Here is a 15,123-nt window from a genome sequence, read left to right as displayed (position 1 = left end):
AACAGGGCATGAACCGGACATTGGCGGCGTGGAGCCCATTTGCTCCTTACCCGTAGACCTGGTGGGTCCAGTCAGTGGAGGTACCAAGACGACAGGTAACGGACACTTGGACCCAAGGGCTTGAATGACAATTAACGGGACCACCGAGCATGATGGGTTAGAGCAGAGTGTCATTAACTTGGACGGCTAGCGAAGCGATGTCTCCAAATATTGTCTGGTTACAGAGTCCCCGAGGCATGTCCAAGGAAGAATATATGGCAATTGTATATGAATACGCAAATACTGTCCCTGAACAAAACTTAAAAGAAATATCACCTCAACATTCTTACAATGTCAGTCAATTAATATAAATTTTAAATTAATCTTTTGAAACATATTTCTAAATATAATTTTATTAGACATTGCGCCATACGATGGAGATTTCTTGATTTATCAGTCTGATAGCAGGAACAGAAACAAAAGTGAGGTACTTGATGACAAAGACAGCATGAAGTGAACTGCCTTCTTGGATTCCAAGGGGCCATTCCAATCTGTGAGATAAGTGGTCAATGTCATTTGTCCAACTTCATTGACCAATTTCTTTGATGTTTCAGTGCAATAGTCCTGTCCATGAGAGGAGAAGTTTTGGGGTCTCGTTCGAAGTAAAATTAATAAATTGATAAAACATCATGATAGAATTATAGATAAAAATTTAATATTTAAGGATCAATCATAGATTTAAGTAGTTGATTTGTTGAAAGAAAAAAAAATTTCTAAAAATTTATATAAATATTTCTCGATTCAATATAATATAGCTCCTCTTACCTTAATTTCTCTTCTTGTTACATGGTGACAATAATCTGTCCCTGTTACATCGGCGATAGCACCTGTTGATCTACCGTTAGTCGATGGACTTCAAGCCACCGTGGTTGCTGTGGTGCCTCTCCTTCGTAGCTGTTCCCTGTAGTGTCGAACTCCGACCGTGCGGTCTTTGTTGATCCTCGATGAAGCCTCTCTCTTCTCCCTTCACCAACGAAGCGCTCGCGCTGCCCTCAATCCGCCTCGAGAAGGTCGCTAGCTTGTTCACCGCAACTCCTCACTACTACTGCTCTGCTAATTTACCATCGTCAGAATCCACCATTCCCTACTGTGACCTGCTCAACTTCCACACTTTGGACCAAACCCGCCACTTCCTCAACCCTCTCCGTGGCCACCACCCTTCTGACCTTCCTTACTCCTCCCTCTTATTTCCTCCTCCTCTCGTGCCATGGTTATACCCGCCTCTTCCCTTCGTCACCTCTCTTCGTGGCCACCGCCCATTGCAGACTTCTCCTATTTCAGATTGTTGCCTCTCCTCCGTCGATTGTCGCCCCCTTCTTCCTTTCCATGGCTACTCTCTATCGTCGCCGATCTTCCTCACCGACGGACTTCAAGCGAGCCGAGTGTCTGCCTCTTCTCTCATGATCTGTCTTGTCACAACCGATAGCCTCCTTTTACTCCCTACATCAGCATCTTCTCTAACATTGCAACTCCATCGATTACCGCTCTCTTCTCAAGTGCTCATCTCTGCACCAAGCGCCTCGCCCTCGGCGCCCACCGCACCCTCCCCCCCCTTTTTTTTGCTTTAGACCTTGGCACCTCTACCTCATCGACCGCCAATCCCTCCTCCATTAACGTTGTTCGCAAATTTACAGCATTCAACGTAGGTCTCCCACATCTCTACTAATATGCTATTGTTGGTTTTCTCCAAGCAACCTCCTCTCAGACGAAGCACTCCCCTTCTTCCTTCGGTGGCTCCTCTTTACCATCGTCAGTCCGTTCTTCCTCACTAACAAAGCGCTCTCTATCTCGAAATACTCTCTGTTGACGAAGCAGTTCCTCCTCACCGGTAAACGTCCCCCCCCTTCCTTGTTGGCCGACGATCCGGGACCTAGTTCTGCCATTGCGAGTTTCCCTTCGACCAGTGAATTGCGAGTACTCTCTGTTGACGAAACAGTTCCTCCTCGCCGATAAACGTCCCTCCTTCCTCCTTGGCCGACGATCCGGGACCTAGTTCTACCGTTGCGAGTGTTTCCCTTCGGCGAGCGATGGGAAGATTATCTTTCCTCTACTACGTCCATAAGCTTTCGTCCGTAAGTCATTTCAATTACATCGATGTAAGATTGACATTTTGATAAAAACTTAATCTTACAATAGTACAATAAAAAATTATGATAAAAATATACATAAAAATCTAATATTTAAGAATGAATCATAAATTTAAGGAATTGATTTGATTACGTGATTTGAGTCCATGATTAAAAAAATATTCTTCATCAAAACTTATATAAATATTCATTTCCTTGATGAATAAAATCAACCTCTTTTATGATCTATTTCTCAATTCAACACAAACTTGTATCTGTCATCTGAGCTGCCACTGACATGAGCACTTCTAGGTTGTCCAGAGAGGCATAGATCACCACCAGGTTCATCTGGCTGAGACTGGTCCATCGGATGGAAACAAAGGGCAGACCTTATTTACTTCATGCAACAAATGAAGATAATGGAGACAATATGTCATATACGATCAATCAGAATCACTACTGACCAGCTTTCACCTATTTGTGGTTACTTTTAGGAGACTGCAACTGTTCACAGAAAGCATCATTTAGTTATGTTCCACTTGCACTTTCGGCCATGTACCTGCAAAACATTCAGTGAAAAATCCCATTCAACTAGAGCTTGGAAATACAATCCTTTCAGAAAATTCATAGCATGGGTAAAAGATTAATGTCTTCAAATCCAGATTTATATAAATCCTGATCAAATCCTGTGATTTCTGTTATACAATTAAAACTTCAATTTACTAATTTCCAAATTCCCATTGTTACCTGTGTTGCAAACTACAAAGCCTTTTCAGTTGCCTTCCAAAGAACTTCTTTAAACCTTCAGGAGATATAAGGCCTGGTCCCTGGGAAAATTGAGATCAAAAGACGTAAGAGAACTGTAAGCTTTCAATGTAGCGAAAAAGCCTCGAAATTCCAATCAGGTGGTGAGCTGCAAGAAAAGATCGTGCATACCGATGACATAATTTAGCTAATAATTTTGAATTAATTCTATCCCAATATGATTCGATGAGATAATTTTGAATTAATTTATTGAGTTGAATCATTATCTCAAAATACTTAAGATATAAGAGTATGCATCAAGAGACTAACTTAAGTTTTGTTCACTTTCCATATGAGAGTATTCCAACAATAAGTTGTTCAACAAGTTACGTCTTGACACAAATGGCTCTGAATGTTGGTGGAACAATGTAATAAAAAGACTGTAAACACATATCTTTGTGAACTAACTTTCACATGATCCTCAAGGAAACACTGAAACAGCATATCAATGTAAAACAACTCACTCTAGAGATAGTCACTTGATCTTTTCAAATGCTATGATTATGATTCATCAAACTAAATATGAAGTTTCAAGATTAAAGGGATAAGAAGATGGTAACGAGAAAAGGACATCTTGAGGCCAACCATGATAAAAAAGAGATAAAAAAAAAGGCATGCTAAATACAACATGTCAAGGAAATTGGCAGTTTTGGTTCTACTTCCAGTGAATTTTTGTTCATAAACAAAATGTCACTTGAATATAGCTTGTCATGATATAGGATATTAGGCACTTCAAAATTAGGCGGATAACATGAGAATGCGATCAGATAGCAAGATGATCATCGTTTGCCAAAAAAAAAAAATGAGAAACTGATGACATGAGTTTGATCCAACAATCATGAGTCCTCCGACTGCTACTTAATCAAGTCTGCAGGCACTTCCATATTGTCTTTAGACATTCATATGAAAATTTTGGAGGTGTTCTCATCAAATAGATTTGCGCAAAAGCTAAAGCTAGCAACAACAACATCATCAAATTAGCCCAGTAATACTCAAATATTAAAAGAAATATAACTTTTTTAGTGTACAATCAGGTAATTCATCAATAAAATAAACAAAAAGGTCACTCGCACACGAAAAGAGGAGAAAGTCTTTAAACTCATTTTCATACAAAATATCTTGATTAATGTCTTTTATAAAATTAAGGAGAAAAATGCTCTTTCTTCCTTTTACATGAGTAGAAAGGTAGAACAAACACATCGTAAGAAACAACTTAATCGAACGGATCAAGGACAACAAAAAGATCCAAAGAAGGTGCCACATCGACTACTAAATCGACGACAAATATGACCTCTTTCACTCTTCACAGTATTCCTCGAGATTCAAATATCGCAGTGAATGGAGAAGATTAAAAAGAGACCCAAACAGCGAGAGTCAAGAGAAGAAAGAAGGAAAGAGCCAAGACCTCGATGCCCGCCCTCTGCATCTGTTGCCTTGTTGGAGATTTTAGGGTAGAAACGAAGCTCCACGGAAGAAGGGAAAATTACCTTCGAGACCGACATGTGAACTTACAGTACGTTTATGATGAGCAGATGAAGACGTGGAGGGTGATGACGTCCTTTTGTGGTCGTGAGATCGGGTGCACCAGTGGGTCCATTAACTGTCGGTGATCTAAAACCGCGTAACGGACACCTAAAAAAACGATATGCTGCCGATTTGGCCGTTATGATCATTCCAAGCTGTTATCGGTCGAGTGTTATATACCGTGCAACGTAGCGTTAACCGTGTAAATCGGGTGTTATTCAACAGTCATAAACTCAACACTAATATTTTCGATCGTTGTGTGATATCACCACAGACTTGTAACGTAAGGACTGATTATGAGGCTAAGTAAGCATCATAAATTTTATCCTAGTAAAAAAAATATATTCATTTGTACTAAAAAGATTTATTTCTATTCTTAATAATGGGGATTGCTTTTAGGTTAAAATATTCTCCTCTAACTATGACCACATTTGGTCTCGGAGGTTTGAGACAAAAAAAAAAAAAAACTTTTCAAAAACTTTTCGTTTCATCTTCGATCTTTCTTGATTTCCATTTATATTTGTCATTTATATCAATGTTAATGTCATACATCGATTTCCTCGAGTGTTTAATCCCATACAATACTTTTCACTTTGTTTCATGGCTCACCTAGGATACATTATCCATCTCTCTTAAGAGTCCAATGAGTTTGGATTCCTAGTTCTTTAGGGAGCACTTTGATAAACAATGTCTAAACATTTTTTAAACAAAGGATTGATAGCTTAAAGTGGTTTGATAGCTTAAAGTTTTTTTTTTTTTTTTTTTTTTTTGCACTGCCTCCCCACTTCTTCATAGCTTTCCAACATTTTGCATTGTCAAATTTATCACTATTTTCTTTGTAATATGGATTTTGATGCACTTCATTTTTTTTTTCTCTTACCGTATTGTACTATCTTTTCGAGATATGTAATAAGTTCTCTTATTGCTTTAAGTGGTTTGATGTCTGACACCAGAGAGCCTAGTTGGAAAAAGATTTATGATTTTGACAAATCGTACATTGTCAAACTTCGTCATATTATTACCACTAGTGTTTTTGTTCTTTAGAAATAATACCAAGTCTCGTCATCGCCTGACCAACCTTTTAATTATGATTCTTAGTATCATATCCTTGATTAATGATATTTTCAAACTATTTTGAGAGAAATATGATAGCCGCATCTTCTTCTAAGAGAAGTTGAGACCTTTTTATTGAAACAAATGTCTCATTCATCTCACCTCTTCTCCACGATCATATCCTTTGTGCATCTGATCTCTTTGTCATTAGTGTTGGCGATTGCTACTATTTTGCAACCTCACCTATTTTGTCAAAGGCCCAAGCAATGTTAAGAGAACTCTCGACAGTATCAAAATTAAATCTATCTAATATTTTTATCAAAATCAATTTTATTCGATTTGTTCATTTTATCAAAGGTTTCCCTTTAAGGGCCTTGGTTCCCAATGACATATATATATTTTTTTCTTTTAGATTTAGTGTAACAAATTTTGCTTATATCCCTGGAATATCAAATGATCTACTAGTCAATTGGCTAGTTAATTTTGGGAGAAAAATATGTTCTCATTTATTTATTTATTCTCTCGATGTCGCAAGCTCAGTTTGTAGACCCATTTAAATTTTAAAATATTTTTAAAAAATAATTTGACTGTTGTTATTTGAATATTAAAATTGAGTTTTAGGTACTCGACTCTCGATAGCCATTTTGATTATCTAAAATACACTAATAATAAGATATAATATTTTATTTTATTTAAGTAAAATAGATCAGCCGTCTTAGCTCAGCCGGTAGAGCGCATGGCTTTTAACCATGTGGTCGTGGGTTCGATTCCCACAGACGGCGATTTTTTACATTAAAAAAAATATTGTGCTTTCATTATTTTATAAGACTTATGAAAAATACGTTAAGGTATGAAAAATTAGAACAATCAAAAGTTGACTATTCAACTGTGTTTTTACTGTCATCAAGTGGCGAAGCAAAAGAGGACATAAGAGATGCAGTTTCAAGTTAAGCCAAGCATGTTTGAATTTTCCTGTAGGAGATTTACTATGTTGCAATATTATTCTAAAGCACATTATCTATCCACCACGTATCGAATCAATGTGTTGCTCCCAATGATTTAGTCTGTTTTGTTGGTCCAACAAGTTCAATTGTTCTGCAATATTTTCTTTTTTTTTTGGGAAAAGATTAAATAGTTCATATGGCCAAATGACAGACTTGATTGTGTGCAAAATTTGCAGTGTTTATGGTGATGCAAGAATAAAGTTCTTCCAAAAATGTTGACATCAAACCAGAAAACTTGGGTCAAGAAAATCTCAGATAAACTTGATATTCTAGCCAATCCAAGACAGTAGGGAATTTAAACAACTATGGCTTGCTATTGCTGCACAAACTTAACATGTTCCATGGAATTACTGCAACTGGAAATAAAATAAAGACATTTTAGAACCTATGAACCCCATCTTATTGATCTCCGAAAGATACATCAGGAGAGTTCCACTAAAATTGAAGTTTTGAAGGGTGCTGCTTGAGAAGCAACATCCCGTGTATCCTAAAACGTAGCATATACATGACAATTTTATGGAACAAGAAAGTAATTGTCTGTAATATAGCTAACAACTATGTATACTTTTTGTGTGTACGTAAATGACTGAGATCGCACTTAGACGCTGCTCATATGCAGCTTCTGCACAAGTGGCTGAGTAGTGGATAAACTTTTCGTGGTCGTTCGGTGCTTCTCATGTAGGAATCTCGATATGAGATTTGATTATCTCCAGCGTGGCATCACTTGCCTGCAAAACAAACAAATTAGTCAATCTGTAGTAAATAACATGTACTGAACATTTGGAGTTGTTGAAGGAATTCTAACACACCTTGGCTTCTTTGCATCGAGTGATGCATCATTACTCTTTGATTTGCTAGTATGAAGTGACCGATTACCGATCTGCGACTTAATTATCTGCAGGATTGAACTGTTAGATCCATGCAATGTCTTTTACGTACAAGGAAAGGACAATAGAGAACCATCTAATGCCACTCTTCAGTTTCTCAAGCAATTTTTTTTAATGCGAAGAGTCTATAATCCCTAGATGATCCAGAACATCAATCAAATTGAGAAGAATTTCACTCAAAGATGGAACTTGAAGATCCAATATATCAGATGATATATAGGTTGCTCAGCCGAACAAGAATATCAACTGATAAATTTTAAGATTAAAAATCTGCACCGGTCCAGCAGCCAGCGGATGCAGATGGTTAAATGGCAGCCTTCCTTGGTAGTAAGACTTTCACTAGCCATACCAAAAGTAGCTCCTTAAAAATAAAGCATTACTAGGAAAAAAAATTAACCTTTCTATTTTCTTCCTTGGGATTTGTGATCAAAATAGAGTCTGCATTTGTTGAACTAAGCCTGTGAATCTTTGACATCAAATTTGCTCTATCCTTTCCCTGCAGAGTAAATCTATCAGATTCATCACTGGAAGCAGTGATACCGTTATGCTGAAACCAAGCAAACAAATGCCTAGACATTCATTATAAATGCATCATAATTTCCTTCGAATCTAATCCGGTTGGTATGCCTGTGCATGTTTACACCTCTCATAACATAATACAAGTTGAGATAAACTAAACTGGTTATGATCAAACAATGGAGTCAATGGACCATAATATACAAACTGTACATGCATAATATGAAAAGATTAACAGTACCTCCTCTTTCCTATTTCCTCTGGCAACACAATGGGATTGATTTTCACTTTCACTACATCGATTAGTCTTGTTCCCTCGAGGAAGGTTAATTGACCTGAGTATTGAGCAAGAGAGTTAGATCTTAGTTAGTCCAACAAAACCTTTTTTTTTGTTTTTGGCAAAAGGAAATCCATTAAGACTTCAAAGTTCTACGGGAAGACCTCACAAGGTAAACAAAAAGGCTAAAAATTCATAAGGGAAAGAATCCACCCATTGTCTGGTGGATTTATCTGATCTAAACTTATTTGCAGCCCAATTGGCTGCTTCTAATGGTGTTTCTAGCCTTATTTGCAGCCCAATTGGGTGCTACTTAGTAAGTCCAACAAAACATTATGAAATGTCAGTACATCATATCTTCTAATGGTGTTTCTAAATAAAGGAGAAAGTGAACAAGAAACATTATTTCTTCATCTTGCAGCAGACACCTGAGTTAGATGTTCTAGTAATCATCTTTTTTAAGGTACCCTATATCACATGCTGCACCTAAAATAATTATCACATGATCCATGCATGAAGTTGTTCCTTATTACATTAGTTGAACATTGAATCTGGTACAGTACCTTGCTTTCGAGGATCCAAGCATTGTGACACCTTTTTTTACTAAGACCAATATGCCTATTATCTGACACCAAAGTCATTCTTTTTTCATAGCCCCTAATATTCCAAAATGTACTTATCAACAATGTTATCTTTATTGCTCATCTTATTCATCAGGCTTAAAATATCCCAATTTATTCGAACCTTTTGTTCTCAAGTACTCTGCCTTTCACACCATTTTCTATGGTAGCTTTTCCTGAAGTACTCTGCAAGAACAAAGCCAGAACACAAATGAAATGGGATTGCATTACATCTCAGATAAGTAATATCAAATCATATAAAGAGATTCCAGATAAAGAAGACCAACTTTCCCAGAATAATTATGACAACAAAGACAAAAGAAAGAGCAAGATGCTATTGAACCATAAGAAGAAGAGGGGAATGCAATTTTTTGTTAGCTCAGCTAATCACCTGAAAGTTTCCACTAAAATAATATAATAACTTTCCATTATAAGGTGAATAATATTAATGGAAAACTTACCGGGACAATTGTGATGCCCTTTTCATGACTTAGAAATGGGGCTGTTCTATTTGAAGCATTTGAAATCAATCTCGGTGTGTCATCTTTAAGACTAGAAGATGCTGCAGCTCGTTTTTCTGTGGCAAATGAAAAGGGGCGAGGAACAGTAATCTTGGATCGTCCTTCGGTAAGAGGTTTACAGGAAGAATCTGAAGTAGACTTATATTTGCACAAGAGTTTATCAGCAGCGGCATTTTTTGAACGAGCAGTGTTTTCTGCCTTGCTAATTTTCCCTTGAACTGGATTTAGTCCATTAGATGGCTTCAACTCTGACTTTCTCTTGCAGCTCAAATTAAGATTATTTTTAGCCGAAGAAGAAATCTGACAACAGATGAAAAGAATAAATACTAAATGCTTATTGCTTCGTATAGAAAAGGCAACTGCAGATTTGTGGTCTAAACAGAGTTTTGAAAAAAGTTTCCTTTTAAGGAATTTTTTATGCATTTAAATGTATAAAATTGTGTTAATTTGGATTTTGAATGCAGATGCAAAGGCATGAGTGCTATATTTGAACGTTATAATCAAGTGTAATATATATTTAACATCAACTTTGCATCCAGGTAGTTGCAGAAAATTAACCTAATTTGACAAATGAGGTATCCAAACATAGGACTATTTACAAATAAGATTATTTATAACATCAAATTGTATATGCTCTCTGCAACTTCATTCTCCATTAAATCAAACCATATTCTGCAAAACTTTCTAATTATGCAGCTTAAGTTCTTGATTCATACCTTATCCAATCAAACATCAAATTCTTAACCATCCAGAGGGCAAATCTTTTTGCAAGAGTCATTACATCAGATAAAAGGTTCCTTCCAAGGAAGTTGCTTTTTTATACTTCTAAATGTATAAAATTGTGTTAATTTAGATTTTGAATGCAGAGGCAATGGCATGAGTGCTATATTTGAACGTTATAATCAAGTGTAATATATATTTAACATCAACTTTGCATCCAGGTAGTTGCAGAAAATTAGCCTAACTTGACAAATTAGGTATCCAAACATAGGACTATTTACAAATAAGATTATTTATAACATCAAATTGTATATGCTCTCAGCAACTTCAGTCTCCATTAAATCAAACCATATTCTGCAAAACTTTCTAATTATGCAGCTTAAGTTCTTGATTCATGCCTTATCCAATCAAACATCAAATTCTTAACCATCCAGAGGTCTTTTTGCAAGAGAGTTATTACATCAGATACAATCAACTATTCCTCAAATTAATTATGATTTCTTTTGTTAATTTCCGCTGCCATCTTACTAGAATGTTTTAATCATAGACATTATCAAGACCATTAGCTAAAAATCAGTATCTGAAGAAAAGTGAAAATTTTTGGTACATGAAAAAATCATACAAGTGCATCAGACTCCAAATCTATGTAGTGGATCAATTAAGAGGTATCTTAAGCAAACATGTTAATGAAGTTTCTTTATGACAAGGATTTAAATTGGGTCAGTAGAAAGCTCCCGACACAGAAGAATATAGATCAAACAAGTATTCCAGAGATACTCAAGCTGGTAAGAATAACTATACTGGTCCTATACCAGTCAGATGTTGGATTAGAAGTTCAGACAACTCAAAATATTTCACACTGTGACACACCTATCAACAGTAATTTAGGAAACCAAAGTGATAAACTAAATTTCCCATATACAAAAAATCAACCAATTTTGCTCAAACTCCATGGTTGGCACATTCAAGTTTTGGTATCTATGGCTAGTGCAGATTACTGTTTTCTGGTTGCTTAATTATTTTGTTCTTCTTGAACAGAAATGTGAACGTTTGCAGATCGAACAACTAACAGAAAACAACATGGTAAATAAATTTCTCAACTGGCATACCTTCAATTTTGAAGTTGGCATGCTTTCCTTCTTATATGTGTTTTTGCTTTGCAAGTTTTTGTCCCTTGTGGCATTTTCAACTTGCTTAAGCATGGATCTTTCTGGTTTAGGATTTCTTCTAGCGAAGGCTGCGATACCACTAGCAGCAATTTGAGTCTTATGATTGTAGGACAAATTGACATTTCCATCTGAAACCCATTTTTCATCAAGGCAACTTATGTCATGCTGATCAATATTTTGTTGAGATCCTATACAAGCTTCATCCTTCAGAAGTTTTTGATTGAGGTGTTGCATTTGAAGAGCATAATCATAATGATTCTCCTCCTGATTATCTTTGAAACTTCTTGTTGACGATGACAGAGGTAAGGTCTGAAGTGCTTCAATTGGATGTGCAGTCTGCTCCATGGCAACTTCATTTGAAAGTTTTTCTAGGTCACCATAATCATAATGATTCTCCTCCTGATTATCTTTGAAACTTCTTGTTGACGATGACAGAGGTGAGGTCTGAAGTGCTTCAATTGGATGTGTAGTCTGCTCCATGGCAACTCCATTTGAAAGTTTTTCTAGGTCACCATGGAGAATACCAACTCCAATTGGACCGTCTTCAGGCTGATCATTGCCAACATTCGCTGCTTGATCTCCATGAAATTTGAGCTCTGCAGTTGTTTTGTTTTCTTCACCAGATTGGCTAGAAATACTGGCATCATCTCCATAATCCTCTGTAATCTCAGATTGCTGGTTCTCTTGCATAGACTTTACAGCTCGAATTCTTTTGAAATACTCTTCAAAGTAGGCCTTTTTTTGAGCAACTAAACCATGTGTACGGTACTTCTCCAGCTCTTCTTGACGTCTATTGCGAGTAAAAATAGACTTTTTCTCCCATGAAAGGGTCTCAACTGCAAATCTTCCAAATGATACTGAGCCATGGTCTAGCACTTGAGAAACAGGTACTTCCTGCAAAATCAGATTGTAGTAAAAGTGCTGATGAAAATGAATCCTAAAGATAAAAGAAAAAGTAAACAGCGAGATGTTAGAGAAGGGTGAAGATGACAATGTGCTACAAATTCATTTAGTAGAATTGTCAGCAGACTGGCACAGTAAACATGAAAAAAGTGAAACAGATACCCAGAAAATTATAAAAAAAATCAAATACATGGTTACTTTAGTGCTTGTAGAATTAATAACGCATCAAAAAATACATCCTGAAAAAACAAAAAATAAAGATCAAGATGACCCTGAATGGTTTTTAATGACTGCAACTTTCCAAGGGATATACCAAGTTGTAGAATGCATAATTATCTGGTGCGGACCTTAACAACTGTTGCTTCATTCATTAGTCCGCTTATATGTAAAGAAAAATGCACTGAATGAAAGTAAAAGAATTTGACTGAAAAACGTGACACCAGGCATTATAGCCTAAGCAACAGGGTTACATTAAAATATCATGGAGAAGATATTTAGACATCAAATTAGGCATAGTAAATTATATTAATATAAAAAAAAAGCGGAAACTAGGATGAGGAAGAGTTTTAGGGAAAGAAATGTCATTGTGAAAAGTGCACAACCCTAAAATGTGAAGATGATAGCTGCGGTGATTCCAATAAGCCACGAGTAGGGTGTCTTTTCTGCTAATCTTTTGTTGGTTAAGGCAATGACCAAATTAAGTGTCACCAATATATCCATGCATCACTTGTTTGACAAGTGTTCATTATGTCCTCAGCCTACCTGACCTATTTGCTCAACGTGCAGCTGCAAGGTTTATTAACTCTAGTTGCGCTACTGTTGCACACGTACACAACCTTATTGAATAAGTTCAGCTTTATACAGATTTGAACTCTTCTTTTCTGTGTTCTTAGATTTCTTGATGAATTTGCTCTCTGCTCAGGCATTCCACAGAGCTTTACTACAATAGTCCCTTTTGGAGAATCATGAAAGATTGTTAAATGGATGGACAACTTCTATAAATACAAGTGATTCGAAGTACATCGGTACAATTATTTACAAATGACATGGCACCATGAGTGAAGGTGCAGATTGAAAGTTTCTTCAACTGAAAAGTACAAGGCTATCATCTATAGATAAATCTTAAATAGGATAGACAACATAATTGTTCTTTGATGTAATTTGCCTAACATGTGTGATTACTAATCAAGTTATAAGTCGAAAAACAGTCCAGCTGAGTTAATCTTGGACCTGAAAATTAACTTTATCTTCCAGGCTTCGGCTTGCCATGGTGTTGTGACTCGATATGAGGGTAACTGGGGTCATATTTTCAAGACACAAAAATATATGGAGTTTTAAACACCAGAGAATACTGGATCTTTTTCCTAGAAATTCTGATGTTGACTTAATTTAAGTCTCAAAGTTTTGAATGATGAAAGAGGATACCAAGAAGTAAGTCACTGTAAGACACAAACAGATATAGAGTTTCAAACACCAGAGAATAGTGGATCTTTTTCCTAGAAATTTTGGTGTTGACTTAATTTAAGTCTCAAAGTCTTGATGAACGAGGATACCATGAAGTCAATCAATGTAGTAGTTTAGGATGACATCCTTCCTGAACCGTTTGGAAAATTGCAGACAGGAACTTTTGTGTGCATTAAAAATTACATGATTAAGAAGCTCGGTTCCTTCATAATCAAGAAGACGACACAATAGAAAAAAGTTCTCATTGATAGGGCAAGCTTAAAGAATTATTTACGAAGAAAGAGAATGAAATTCATAGAAGATATAACTTGGATGCAACCAAAATGACCGAAACACATACTGACAAGAGTTAATGGATATAATATTTAAAAGTGCTACTCAATTGAATGATGAAATACCTGATATGCATCATGATCAGACAATTCTTGATGTGACCAACCATAATAAGCTTGGTCAACTTCTGTTGCCATTACTTATCACCTAGTTTTAAGCATTATCTGGCCTTATGAGTTCCAAGTCATCAGAAGATCAAGGTATTCTCCACTGCAATAATACCTGGTATCAGATTAGTTCACAGAAACAATGATGATAGGTAATCTGGACGCTTTTCTTGTTATGTGGAACTTTCGAAGATGTTTACGAATAGAAAATCAGTTTACTCAATGGCTATAGTGTTAATTTCCCTACACTGGTAGCTTTGAGAAAGTAATTATGACAACTATATGCAATAAACACATGAAACGAATGAGAATTATGAGTTACAACTCTCAATTAAACCGTAGCTGAAAGCAAAAAAGAAAATAGGTCTAATTGGAGCGAAAACAGATGGATTGGCGGCACTTCTCTGTTTTCCAGATCAAAAAAGCACCGTGGCCTCCGACAAGAAGCTACTCTGAACATAACAAGTTTGAAGTATAAACCGAGGGAAAAATGTTAAGAACAATGCCAAAACGTCCCATACTCATAATTACACATGTGACAACCAAAATAATCCACACATGTTCCAACAAAGAGGGATACTATCCACCTCACAAGCGGCATTCTTTCATGCCTATTATTAAGTGCCTAAAGAAAAACCAAAGTCCTGGAAGCTTTTTTGCCGAGAAAAGTCCCATGGTTCGAGATCACGAACAAAATCCAAAACCCAGACAGCAACAAACACGATGAACTGCTGAGCAGCAGCGACATGCCAAACCACCAGCCTATTAATGGCCAAGAAGAAACCTCAAGCAAAAGGCCCACGCACAGCAGCAGCAGCAGCAGCAGCACAGTGACCGCAAAAAGAAGAACGATCTTTAAAGAAGTACAAGATCCAACATCAGAAGGCCGAAAACCGCTCCACATCCAAAGAGATCTCAGGCGAAACAAAAGAGACAGAAAGTCGGGATCCCTCACCGGTGCCGAGATCCAAGATTCACTGAGCTGATCCGACTCCGGAGCGACGATACCGATCTCCGTCACCGCAGCAGGAGGATGGTACTGGTTTTCTTGGTAACATCAGCGACATCAATTGCGACGCGTTCGGATTTGTTTATGTTTGTTTGAAATGTAATCTA

General features: G+C 36.7%; 1 protein-coding gene, 2 long non-coding RNA genes and 1 other non-coding gene across 6 annotated transcripts; 2 read left to right on the top strand and 2 right to left on the bottom strand.

Annotated features, from left to right (window-relative positions):
- Window positions 1–862: 862 nt before the first annotated feature.
- On the top strand, window positions 863–2,778 carry LOC135676757 (uncharacterized). Its single transcript, XR_010514402.1, has 2 exons — window positions 863–2,111; window positions 2,418–2,778. It is a non-coding gene; the product is annotated as an uncharacterized LOC135676757 (long non-coding RNA).
- On the bottom strand, window positions 2,525–4,433 carry LOC135676756 (uncharacterized). The gene is made up of 3 exons (XR_010514401.1): window positions 4,315–4,433; window positions 2,853–2,932; window positions 2,525–2,664 (listed from the first exon to the last, which is right to left on the bottom strand). It is a non-coding gene; the product is annotated as an uncharacterized LOC135676756 (long non-coding RNA).
- A 1,762-nt stretch (window positions 4,434–6,195) lies between these two features.
- TRNAK-UUU (transfer RNA lysine (anticodon UUU)) lies at window positions 6,196–6,268 on the top strand. The gene has a single exon. It is a non-coding gene; the product is annotated as a tRNA-Lys (tRNA).
- Window positions 6,269–6,866: 598 nt separating this feature from the next.
- On the bottom strand, window positions 6,867–15,113 carry LOC135585550 (protein WVD2-like 7). 3 transcript variants are annotated; one of them, XM_065188270.1, is made up of 9 exons: window positions 14,963–15,113; window positions 13,966–14,122; window positions 11,141–12,094; window positions 9,252–9,611; window positions 8,915–8,976; window positions 8,135–8,228; window positions 7,775–7,873; window positions 7,300–7,385; window positions 6,867–7,218 (listed from the first exon to the last, which is right to left on the bottom strand). In XM_065188270.1, the coding sequence occupies exons 2-9, from the start codon at window positions 14,035–14,037 to the stop codon at window positions 7,194–7,196; spliced, it is 1,752 nt and encodes a 583-aa protein (XP_065044342.1). In that variant the 5' UTR covers window positions 14,038–14,122; window positions 14,963–15,113; the 3' UTR covers window positions 6,867–7,193. The 3 variants fall into 3 exon arrangements, 2 of the variants coding, with proteins under 2 accessions (XP_065044342.1, XP_065044341.1); XM_065188269.1 differs by having other exon boundaries at window positions 13,966–14,110; XR_010514400.1 differs by lacking the exons at window positions 6,867–7,218; window positions 7,300–7,385; window positions 7,775–7,873 and having other exon boundaries at window positions 8,734–8,976; window positions 13,966–14,110.
- Between the last annotated feature and the right edge of the window lie 10 nt (window positions 15,114–15,123).

This window comes from Musa acuminata, chromosome BXJ1-6 (genome assembly GCF_036884655.1).
Source record: "Musa acuminata AAA Group cultivar baxijiao chromosome BXJ1-6, Cavendish_Baxijiao_AAA, whole genome shotgun sequence".
NCBI classification, from domain to species: Eukaryota; Viridiplantae; Streptophyta; class Magnoliopsida; order Zingiberales; family Musaceae; genus Musa; species Musa acuminata.
This window is presented reverse-complemented; position numbering and strand designations above follow the sequence as displayed.